We start from the raw sequence: 12,779 nt of genomic DNA on the forward strand, positions 1-12,779 counted from the left end.
AGTAAACCTGCTCAGGTATTTTTGGATGTCCCACTGCAAGAGCACATCCGCAGCATCCTCTCCATTCCCTACAAGGCCCCGTCATTTATAACATATGCTGTGGATATGCCATAAATGTCCAGTTGGGACAACCGACCATCAGTCACACAGCATCTGTTGAGCTCAGACCCATGGGACAACTGCGTAATACTAAGCACAGCCCCTATACAAAGTATGGCACTGTTCTTGGTCCAAATAAACAGGCTGAGGCACTAGGTCACATGCTACTTGGGGACGCGTTACCGGTGCACATGACCACAGATGGGACTTCACACTTCTGATCCACAGGAGACTAGAAGCAATACTGCTTCCATGCACAACTTCAACTGAGCTTGTGGTTTATAATTTTTACTTCAGTTCCAGACTATTTAAACACTTGCTGTCAAAGTAACTTGGTGTAGGAGGCAGTGTGCTGAGGATGTCTGCCAGGATTCATAAGCAGAGCCCCCTCCCACATGTGTAGGAGTACACCGAATACAAGGTGTCAAAAACACTCTCATAGTCAGTTAAAGATCCAGACACGGAAGGCAGCCATCATATACATGTAAAAAAGGCAGAAATATCCATCCATAGAGCATAGGGGGCAATAAAGAAATACCGTATATCATTGTAATGTGCAAGTACTGATAGAAAATAAATTATTAGGTTGTCTAACCCCATAAAATTCCATGAGGTAGGGAAACTGTTTAGAAAAAAACACCTATTGAATGTGGCATCAGACTGGAAGTGATAATATCCTGTCCATGATGACTTGGACCACTGTAGCCATTCACTGGCCTCAGCAGTGACGTGTCCTTGCCACTGGAATGGAGAGGCATTCAATAAGCATTTTAGATTTTTCTCCACTTATTTTATTTTAAACAGTTTCCCACATAACATTTGTTTATGGGTCAGACAACCCTTTTAAACAAGTAGAACATTTAAATGTAAAAATGATATTCAGTACAACATGCACAGTAAATAAAAACATATCAAAACTGTATAAAAAAAACTGACCTTGTTGCTCATAGCAACCAATCACTGAGCAGCCTTCAGCTTTCAAAAGCATAATACAAATTTAAAGCTCCTTTTTTTTTTTAGTACTTAGATACTGACGGCCTCAGGATAGTCATCAATATACTATAAAGCAGACAGATGCCTCCATCCACAATTTCCACCGCTGACATACTACAGCTCAGCTCCTACTTATGGGAGTACCCCGGCATGGGCACTATTCTGAGGAGAGAACCTTGTGCTTCCTGCTCTGCCCATAACTGATCGATGGGGTTCAACACCCAGCGTATGATATTACCTTTTCTGAGGACAGAAACCCCTTTAAAGCTGCACTGTGATTGTATGCGGATCAAAGAAATCTTTACTAGACAATTTTCAGAAATACCTCGCCAGGAACAGAGACTACTGCAAAATTTTTGCTAAAAAATGTCAATATTTCTAAGTCTAAACCACAAGTAAAAGCATAATATGAAAGGACTTACGTAAAACGCCTGTAATGGCACATGTCCCGTTAGCTCACATTACGGTGACACATAAGACAGCAGCGGGGGGCATTAGAAGGGTCACATCTCAAGCTAGTGAATTGGGAAACTGCAATCATAACACGGCTCAGAACAATACAGCGTTTCCTGTAGACTATGTTAACAGGAAGTCTCGGTTTTCAAACCTTCTAACCCCGCTTGCTCTTGTCACCATGTGCAGAAATACCACAAATGTCAATTTGAATGTAACGGTAGTAAAGTAACTGAGGATGCAGTCAAACGTGAAGAACAGGCTACACCGCTTTACATGTGGAGCTGCGGCCAGAAAACGCTGTGCCTCCAGTGCTGACAAATGTACAGCACATGTCATTGTGCAAAGTGCCGCCATTCTGTCACTGTTACCCTGGGTCCTCTCAGCAGCCACTGGGACATGATGTCCACGGCTGGGAAGGTCCTATTTTATGGAGGCACACAACCCCTGTATCTTTGCACCTCTTGCTGATGTGTTGCGATACCAGAATGATATACCGTTTCTGCCCTCCCCCACCTCTTCCGTATCAGTTTCATCTAACAGTGTCAACCCACATTTGCATTATCAGTTTCCAATCTTCAGTATCTTTGTATGAAGAAGCAGAAGCAGAGTCAGCAAGCAGCCACCACAAACAGCATTTCCAGAAGATACTAAATGCCCTGATAGCAGGGTCTTAGTGAAGGGCAGTGTGGGGGTCTACATTTTGGATTCATGACAGTGAAGAAGCAGAATGATACAACAGAAATAAACCATTAAAATAAAAATACATTAAGTAAAAGAGCAAAGCACCGGCTGTAGGACATCCTGATCTACAAAGGTGATGAAGTAGGTACAAACTGCTTTTGTAATGCTCTTCTTCAGGAGTTGTATACAGTACAGACCAAAAGTTTGGACACACCTTCTCATTCAAAGAGTTTTCTTTATTTTCATGACTATGAAAATTGTAAATTCACACTGAAGGCATCAAAACTTTGAATTAACACATGTGGAATTATATACATAAAAAAGTGTGAAACAACTGAAAATATGTCATATTCTAGGTTCTTCAAAGTAGCCACCTTTTGCTTTGATTACTGCTTTGCACACTCTTGGCATTCTCTTGACGAGCTTCAAGAGGTTGTCATCTGAAATGGTTTTCACTTCACAGGTGTGCCCTGCCAGGTTTATTAAGTGGGATTTCTTGCCTTATAAATGGGGTTGGGACCATCAGTTGCGTTGTGGAGAAGTCAGGTTGGATACACAGCTGATAGTCCTACTGAATAGACTGTTAGAATTTGTATTATGGCAAGAAAAAAGCAGCTAAGTAAAGAAAAATGAGTGGCCATCATTAGTTTAAGAAATGAAGGTCAGTCAGTCCGAAAAATTGGGAAAACTTTGAAAGTGTCCCCAAGTGCAGTCACAAAAACCATCAAGCACTACAAAGAAACTGGCTCACATGCGGACCGCCCCAGGAAAGGAAGACCAAGAGTCACCTCTGCTGCGGAGGAAAAGTTCATCCGAGTCACCAGCCTCAGAAATCGCAGGTTAACAGCAGCTCAGATTAGAGACCAGGTCAATGCCACACAGAGTTCTCGCAGCAGACACATCTCTAGAACAACTGTTAAGAGGAGACTGTGTGAATCAGGCCTTCATGGTAGAATATCTGCTAGGAAACCACTGCTAAGGACAGGCAACAAGCAGAAGAGACTTGTTTGGGCTAAAGAACACAAGGAATGGACATTAGACCAGTGGAAATCTGTGCTTTGGTCTGATGAGTCCAAATTTGAGATCTATGATTCCAACCACCGTGTCTTTGTGCGACGCAGAAAAGGTGAACGGATGGACTCTACATGCCTGGTTCCCACCATGAAGCATGGAGGAGGAGGTGTGATGGTGTGGGGGTGCTTTGCTGGTGACACTGTTGGGAATTTATTCAAAATTGAAGGCATACTGAACGAGCGTGGCTACCACAGCATTTTGCAGCGGCATGCTATTCCATCCGGTTTGCGTTTAGTTGGACCATCATTTATTTTTCAACAGGATAATGACCCCAAACACCCCCCCCCAGGCTGTGTAAGGGCTATTTGACCATGAAGGAGAGTGATGGGGTGCTGCGCCAGATGACCTGGCCTCCACAGTGACCAGACCTGAACCCAATCGAGATGGTTTGGGGTGAGCTGGACCGCAGAGTGAAGGCAAAAGGGTCAACAAGTGCTAAGCATCTCTGGGAACTCCTTGAAGGCTGTTGGAAGACCATTTCAGGTGACTACCTCTTGAAGCTCATCAAGAGAATGCCAAGAGTGTGCAAAGCAGTAATCAAAGCAAAAAGGTGGCTACTTTGAAGAACCTAGAATATGACATTTTTTTTGTTATGTATATAATTGCACATGTGTTAATTCATAGTTTTTATGCCTTCAGTGTGAATCTACAATTTTCATAGTCATGAAAATAAAGAAAACTCTTTGAATGAGAAGGTGTGTCCAAACTTTTGGTCTGTACTGTATATGATGGACACAACTTTATAGAATCTCTTGAGGGTGCTCAGATGGGTCACCCTGCAACTCTTCCTGTATAACCATAATAGTGATCCAAAGATCTGAGGTCACAGAGCAATGAAGGAAGTGCAGGAATGTTATTATGTATTCTAATAGTTCTTATAACTAGTGTACATGTGTGTCCCTAATCCCCAAAAATTATTTCCTCCAAACATATTTCTAAGACCCCCAGCTTGCTGTTAACCGGATTTGTCCCGCAAAGTGCATTGAACACATTAAAGAGGACATGTTTGAATTCCCCATGTAATAATTCTGGAGCATCTATAACAGTGACTGTATTTGTGAGTTATCCTCTCCTTTCTGATCCTCACGTGACTAGTACCCTGACTTTCCAAATAACACGGCATCTTATGTGTGGACAGGAAGTCAGATTCTCTATGTATTTCTATAGGAGACTCAATGTCATTCTAATAAGAATGAATAGAGATGTAACTGGCTTCCTGTCCTGTGTCAGTTGGAGATCAGAGAGTTGGTCACATGACACAGCTGAGAATCAGAAGGAAGGATATATCTCACAAGTACAGTCACTGGTGAGAAGATTACCATCACTAGAGTTTACATTGTGTATCTTACTAACAGGTCAGAGAATAAAAATGTTTGTGGGAGTTGTTCTTTAGGTTATACTGTGGCCCTTGGGAATGGTTCAATCTGACAACATGGTTCTAGAACAAGAAAAGACTGTGCCCCCCTGTTCTAGTATCTCTAAATCATAGGCAAAAGACTAAGTAAAGAATAGTAACTGAAAAAAAGTTAACACATTTTATCCTATATTAATATGGACCACATTCATACAGGTTCTCTGCCTTAAAAGTAAATTTTGTATAGTTTTCTGTGATAGTCTGATAATCCAAAAATATTAGATAATTCAGGACTCATCGGAACCGGTAATGCCATATTTAAGGAATTTTACAGTACAGAGGTGTTTCCAGAACCAGTCTCTTTAGCTACACAGCAGCTTTGGAAATCACTGACATGTTCCCAAGGCCAGTATTTTTTTTCTGGTAGACCGTTTTAATACAAGAGGCCTACTAATACCTTTGTATGGATAAAACCCATTTGTGGTGAAGATCAAAGTAACCCCAAAAAGTGGAAGTTTACTTACCTTCCAGACTGTCCGAACAAGAGGTTCCTATACCGGTATCACCACTGTCAGATGTAATGCTGTGTCTCCGTGCGTGGCTACTTTTGCCACTGGGTGGGGCAACTGAGGAAGAATGCCACAATGAACTTGCAAGCCACCCAGACGGGGGGAAATCTGCACCTGAGGACATAACAAGAGAAGCAATTTATCAAAAGGATCATAGACATAAATCAGTAATCTGAATTTAGCTCTAGTACAGTAGTTCTTAACGGTGGACTTCTGGGACAGTAGAACTCAAAATGGGCTGATCTACAGTACTGGAGGACTCCCCTTTCAATACCACTAACATGCCCAGTCAGTATATACGGTGATTAAAAAGAGCACCAAATGCTCTCGTCACATAACATTTTCTAGGCAGCAGCACTCTTATTCATCTGTATAAAATATGTTGATCTGACTAAAGTCGTTCCTGAAAATCTGCCTGTCTAAAAGGTACAGCCGATCCCTCGAACAAGCGAAACACACTCTGCTGCCCAGAAACAATGCATACTGTAGAGGAGATCACTGCGCGGAAATGCAGAGCTTCATCTCCACTGAACGCTTCCTTCCCGATAATCGGCTGCTCCTCAGACCATGTAAACCCGCCAAAGAAGCTACAGGAAATCTTATAAAAAAATAAAAGCATTATTTATCTGCCAAATCTGGCGCTCCCGACTCCAGTAGTTCCCGCTGGTGTTTGTTTAGTTTTCACAAACAAACACATGACTGCTGCAGCCAATCACTGGCCTCAGTGGTCACATGCTGCACATGCTTGGACACCGAGGTCAGTGACTGGGTACAGGGGGTCACGTTTATGTAAAAAGTAAAAGGGAAGAAATCAGCTAGAGCATCGAAGCTGGATCGGCAGGGCATTTTGACAGATGATAAAAGAACAAACCAAGAGTTTATAAGACATCCTGCAGCTTCTTTTAGATCTTCTATGCTCAAACAACTCCTCATAAGTTAATCAGATAAGGTTTATTTAAACGATGGCATCTCCCCGGCATAAATGTGGATGTGCAGTCCTATTCCCTAAGTAGGTGCTAGTTGCATCAGCTTAGCTACAATAATGAAGGTGCCCTTCAAATGATTACATTTGGTTGAACTAGAAAAAGCCAAAAAACAAGTAAACGCATTCTGAACGGGCACCTTTATCAACCACTTTACATGCATACAGTAAAGTATAACTCAAAAGTTGAGTCATTTTGTAGATATGCTGCTTTAGGCTATATTCACATCTGGGATCAGGTTTCTGTTCGGTTAGGATGTCCGCTATTTTTCCGGCTGACGCAGTTCAGAACCTAGCCCAATTTTCTCCAATCCGGAGTCACAATCAGTATTCTAGTCCAGAGCTGCACTCCTAATTCTGCCGATGTCATAGGAAACAGTCGCCGCTCAATGTCCTAAGCTTACTGAATCTTCAGTTAGTGCTAGGTCTACACATGGATCCAGGCGAAACGAATGCTGGGCAGGCACTGATCCAGCAGAACTGCCCAGATCATGCCCATTCTGCTATACTGAACACTGCAAATGTATGGAATGACTGCTGGCGAGTAGAGAACGGACCAAGTCCCCATCTGACATTTATTAAGGCGGTAGATCACAATGACATTACATCACCCCATACTGCAAACATTCATATTTAATGACTTCATCCTGCATGGTTATTACTACAGAAGCTGGAGGATGGCTTTAGCAGGTTTGTATTGTTATATTGCCTCTGTACATGTCCATCATTGCTGAGAACAGCACTAGTGTGATAGGGGGCAATGCGAGGATGAAAAGTAGTGGTTCCCCCTTTCCCCTGGCAGTCCTACACATACTCTACTCATTACACACTTCGGATACATGTATTACAGTGAGTTCTGCTCTAAAGCATATATATCACTGATCACAGAGGAGCCTTTCATCAGATCGCCCACACAGGCTGTAGTGCAGCGCTGTCCAAGGGTGTACAGCAAAGGGGCCAACTATATGGAAGAACAATATGCTATGACAACACTGGATGGATGCCACGTGGACACCAGGGCTATAATTATACAGATTTTATGTTGACTGTAGCCTTCTTCTCCGGGGACATATACAGCAGTGTTAGTAGTAGTTTTACCAACATGTAAATGAATGTGGATTTTAGGCCTGCACAATATATTGCCAAAGCAATCACAATTAATCGCCATATCGCAATCGCCAATTGGCCGACCCAAAAATGCTGCAATTATATTGCCATATTTTTCGCTTTATAAGACAAACTTTTCCCCCCCCAAAAGTGGGGGAAAATGGCAGTGCGCTTTATAAAGCGATGGTTGACACGGATATATCGCCGGCCGCTATGCTGCACAGCACGGCCAGCGATACATCAGTTACAGTATAGGGAGGGAGGAGGGGCTGGAGGCAAGTCGTTATTTTAATGAACAAATGTTCTTTTATTTATTCTATTTTATTTATATGTTCTGTGCTATTAAGAAAATGGCAAGTTTTGTATTTTCTTCTTTTGCAGTAATGCAAATATGTTATTTAAATTTAGTAAAAGATGTTTTATTTTGAAAAACACTGTGCATTTCAGTTCTTGAGTTAAGCACAACTACATTTCTGCATTATCAGTAATTTCTGTGTGCTTTTGCCTTGAAAATCCAAGCAAATAGACCTCTAGCACAATTCCCTTAAAATATTGCATCGCATACCGTTATCGCAATTTTTAGGGCCCTAATCGCAATCGCACAAAATTACCATATCGTGCAGCCCTAGTGCATTTCATATCACGGTCATTAATGCAGCGATAAGGGCATGGTCACAAATGGCAGAAAGTTCTGGAACTCAAAAATCCATTTCATGCATCTGAATGGGGTATTTCTGCAGCATGGGCTTCAGCAAGTCCCATCCATACGAATGAGACTTCTGCAACAGGTCTGTCTTGTGGGCCTATTCCCTAAATGTTACACTAGCTTCTAAGGCTACATGCACGCAAACCGCCGATCCAGAAAATACGGATGCCAGTCATGTGAATGCCGCATTTACCTAATAGAAGTGCCTAGGAGACATGCTATAAATTGCAGAATGGCTGTCATTCCGCACCTTATGTAGAGGTTTTCCCCATAGACTTCAATGGGGTTGCTTAAACAGAAAATCCCAACAAAAACTGCACAAAAACCACATCAAAACTGCAAAAATAGTGCGGATTTATGTGTTTTTGGAGTGGATTTTATGCTGATTTTCTGCATCGTGTGCAGGTACCGTAAATGGAGTCTGTCAGCTTGTTTATAGCTCTGTGTAGTGCTTGTCTCGACAATGAAAAGCATAGCTTTCTTTTTCAGAGCTGTTGCAGCATAGCACTTTTTAAAAATGGGTAAATTCGAATTTGTATAACCAAGGATCAGCCCTTGTCCCTTTCAGCAGCACTGTCCCATTCCCCTCTGACAAGGTAACACTGACCCCGTAATGGACGATGTATGTGAAGTGCAGGTTTCTAGTCTAGGCCAGGATCAGGACTCTGGACCGAGCATGCACAGAAATTCTGGCGCACTGTGCTGATGTGAGATAATGGGGTCAGATGGGGGCAGGATACAGATGCCTGGGCCTATGAATCTACAAGGGGAAGGAGGGGTCTTTCAGACTAGAGGGAACACTGGTGCCCCCAGGGATAGGTCATCAACATGAGATCGGCAGGGGTTTGATTCCTGTCATACAACAATGCCGGGAGTCGGACCCCCACTGATCTGAAATTGATTACCCATCAATATCAAAATCCCAGGGAATCACTTTAATGAGCGATATTTCTCGTGATGCTGTAACAGCCTACTTTTACTGGTCAACTCAAGCGCTACATGGAACTATGTTTAGGTTAATAGAATAAAATGACCTCTAATCTATACAAAGTCAAAAATGGTTGCTAAAAAGATAGAATTAAAAAAACTAAATAAATTCAGTTCACGCTACTTTTGAAAATCATCAAAAGACTATGGGGAGAATTTGTCTCAGTGGAAGTAAATCAGAAGTGAAACTCATTAACATGGCTAACCATGCTTACCGCCCACTTTTCAAAACTGGGCTGAGTGGTGTAAAAAAGGTGCCAAATTTTTTGTGCAAGGAATCCAAAAAGTTTCAAAACCCAAATTTTGCAACTTTTTGAAGCCAGAATTCTGGAGTGCAGTGTGAGAAATGCTTTAAAGTTTAACTGTCATTCTTTTTTTTATTTTTGCAATGTTTAGGGGCAGTGATACTGACCATTTTTGTAATATACTTTAATTACTGAAATTGTACATTTCTATTAGAAAATAGCTTTAAAATGGCCCATTTTGAGCCTTAGCAAGGCTCCTGTCTTCTGTTTACATAACACAGTCAGTGTTCAGCAAGTCTCCACTGTTATGTAAACAGAAGACAGAGGATCATTGCTAAGGCTTGAAATGGGCCACTTTACAGCTATTTTTTTTAATAGAAATGTACACTTTCAGTAATTAAAGTATATTACACAGATGGTCAGCATCACTGCCCCAGCACATTACAAAAATAAAAAAAAAGACAGTTACACTTTAGTTTAAAAAGTCTCAAACTCACTCCATAAGACTACTCCCTAGAGTAACATTTCTAGACAAAAGTATTAGGTGTAAAGAAGCTCCAAATTTAACAAACTCCATGCAACATTTGATAAACGTGGTGCAAAATACCACAACCCAGACTACTAGAAAACAGACTTCAAAAATATAAAATCCCAACAACCTGCATGGCTTTACTTATTTTGGTATATATATCTTGTCTTACAAAATGAAAGACACAGATAACATCCTAACTTGAGGCTTGAAAGGAAGCAGAATGGTGGCACGGAGAAGGTGAAGGTAAGCAGAGCACATGAGCTGTGCCAGGACAGGGCGCCATGTGCGGAGCTATAAATCAGCTTTACACCTGGGAGCTCATTAGAAGAGCCAGTTCTACAGGATTCATTCTCCCAAATGCCAGTCTGCTGAGCATCTGAGACCGGAGGGTATATCTGGAGGCTGCACATGTAACATTCATGGAAAGACGCACATACAGACGTGGACAAAATTGTTGGTACCCTTTGGTCAATGAAAGAAAAAGTCACAATGGTCACAGAAATAACTTTAATCTGACAAAAGTAATAATAAATTAAAATTCTATAAATGTTAACCAATGAAAGTCAGACATTGTTTTTCAACCATGCTTCAACAGAATTATGTAAAAAAATAAACTCATGAAACAGGCATGGACAAAAATGATGGTACCCCTAACTTAATATTTTGTTGCGCAACCTTTTGAGGCAATCACTGCAATCAAACGCTTCCTGTAACTGTCAATGAGACATCTGCACCTCTCAGCAGGTATTTTGGCCCACTCCTCATGAGCAAACTGCTCCAGTTGTGTCCGGTTTGAAGGGTGCCTTTTCCAGACTGCATGTTTCAGCTCCTTCCAAAGATGCTCAATAGGATTGAGGTCAGGGCTCATAGAAGGCCACTTTAGAATAGTCCAATTTTTTCCTCTTAGCCATTCTTGGGTGTTTTTAGCGGTGTGTTTTGGGTCATTGTCCTGTTGCAAGACCCATGACCTGCGACTGAGACCAAGCTTTCTGACACTGGCTAGTACATTTCTCTCTAGAATTCCTTGATAGTCTTGAGATTTCATTGTACCCTGCACAGATTCAAGACACCCTGTGCCAGACGCAGCAAAGCAGCCCCAGAACATAACAGAGCCTCCTCCATGTTTCACAGTAGGGACAGTGTTCTTTTCTTGATATGCTTCATTTTTTCGTCTGTGAACATACAGCTGATGTGCCTTGGCAAAAACTTCGATTTTTGTCTCATCTGTCCACAGGACATTCTCCCAGAAGCTTTGTGGCTTGTCAACATGTAGTTTGGCATATTCCAGTCTTGCTTTTTTATGATTCGTTTTCAACAATGGTGTCCTCCTTGGTCGTCTCCCATGTAGTCCACTTTGGCTCAAACAACGACGGATGGTGCGATCTGACACTGATGTTCCTTGAGCATGAAGTTCACCTTGAATCTCTTTAGAAGTCTTTCTAGGCTCTTTTGTTACCATTCGGATTATCCGTCTCTTAGATTTGTCATCAATTTTCCTCCTGCGGCCACGTCCAGGGAGGTTGGCTACAGTCCCATGGATCTTAAACTTATGAATAATATGTGCAACTGTACTCACAGGAACATCTAGTTGCTTGGAGATGGTCTTATAGCCTTTACCTTTAACATGCTTGTCTATAATTTTCTTTCTGATCTCTTGAGACAGCTCTTTCCTTTGCTTCCTCTGGTCCATGTCGAGTGTGGTACACACCATATCACCAAACAACACAGTGATTACCTGGAGCCATATATATAGGCCCAATGGCTGATTACAAGGTTGTAGACACCTGTGATGCTAATTAGTGGACACACCTTGAATTAACATGTCCCTTTGGTCACATTATGTTCTGTGTTTTCTAGGGGTACCATCATTTTTGTCCATGCCTGTTTCATGAGTTTATTTTTTTACATAATTCTGTTGAAGCATGGTTGAAAAACAATGTCTGACTTTCATTGGTTAACATTTATAGAATTTTAATTTATTATTACTTTTGTCAGATTAAAGTTATTTCTGTGACCATTGTGACTTTTTCTTTCATTGACCAAAGGGTACCAACAATTTTGTCCACGTCTGTATTCATTACACCTTGAACATATCTTTCTTCATGGTAGTAGTGGAAGGGTTAATTAGATGCAGACCAATCACACAAAGATAACAACTGCACCTGTCCGCCAGTGGACTACAACCCCATGTCCCACTTTCAGAAGTCAACAGAAATTTTAGAGTATAAGGACCTTTACAGATGATAACATTGCTCGGAGTTGGCCATTTGTGGCCCCTTAACACAGGCAGATTTCTTTGTATCAATTGCCACCCCTTAAAGGGAAGGTCTTGCTGAAATTATTTTCTGCCAGAAAGTGAGACATATCCTTTTTTTCTTAATATGTTTTTTATTTTAGGATTGCAGATTTGTTTTTTATTTTTTTCCTGAACATGATTTTGGAGGCAGCCATCTTGCCCGATCTGTTCTTAAGGAAGACTTTTCTGAGATTATCTGATTACCTTTCCTTTACATAGGTTGTCAGTATCTGACCAGTGGGGGTCCCACACTCGAGACCCCTCCGATCAGCTGTTTGAGAAGGCACCAGTGTGAATGTGAGTGTGCGGCCTTCTCTCAGCTCACCAAGCTCAGCGCCGTACATTGTATAGCGGCTGTAGTTGGTATTGCATTCACTCCCATTCACTTCAATGGGGCACAGTTGCGCCAAGGCCATGTGGCAGATGAATGTGTCTAGGGAAAGCAGCGACAAGGCTGTAGCGATACCACAAGCTACACGGCCTTCTTGAACAGCTGATTGGCGGGGACCCCAGGTGTCGGACCCCCACCAATCAGATACTGATGATCTGTCCAGAGGATAGATCATTAGTATTTAAATCTTGGAAAACCCCATTAACAGCATTTAGAGATGGGGTGTAGACTGGAGGGGACTCAGTGCCTTCTATGGGAGAGTTTTGCATCACCTATTGTACATGGTGGCTCCTGTGTTATCTATACA

The 12,779-nt window shown here is 41.8% G+C and overlaps 1 protein-coding gene across 6 annotated transcripts in view; it reads right to left on the minus strand.

Annotated features, from left to right (window-relative positions):
- The window catches only part of CEP85L (centrosomal protein 85 like), a 158,295-nt gene that overhangs the window by 94,289 nt on the left and 51,227 nt on the right, over positions 1-12,779 (minus strand). For 4 of the 6 annotated variants that reach the window (XM_044290724.1, XM_044290723.1, XM_044290722.1 and 1 more), the window contains one exon: positions 5,182-5,340. The exons of 1 other annotated variant lie outside the window; for it this stretch is intronic. In XM_044290724.1, coding sequence (XP_044146659.1) covers positions 5,182-5,340 — 159 coding nt within the window. Of the gene's footprint in view, positions 1-1,514; positions 1,619-5,181; positions 5,341-12,779 lie in introns of those variants that run through there. One more of the 6 variants, XM_044290726.1, reaches the window with a different exon arrangement.

Source organism: Bufo gargarizans, chromosome 4, assembly GCF_014858855.1.
Source record: "Bufo gargarizans isolate SCDJY-AF-19 chromosome 4, ASM1485885v1, whole genome shotgun sequence".
Lineage (NCBI taxonomy): Eukaryota > Metazoa > Chordata > Amphibia > Anura > Bufonidae > Bufo > Bufo gargarizans.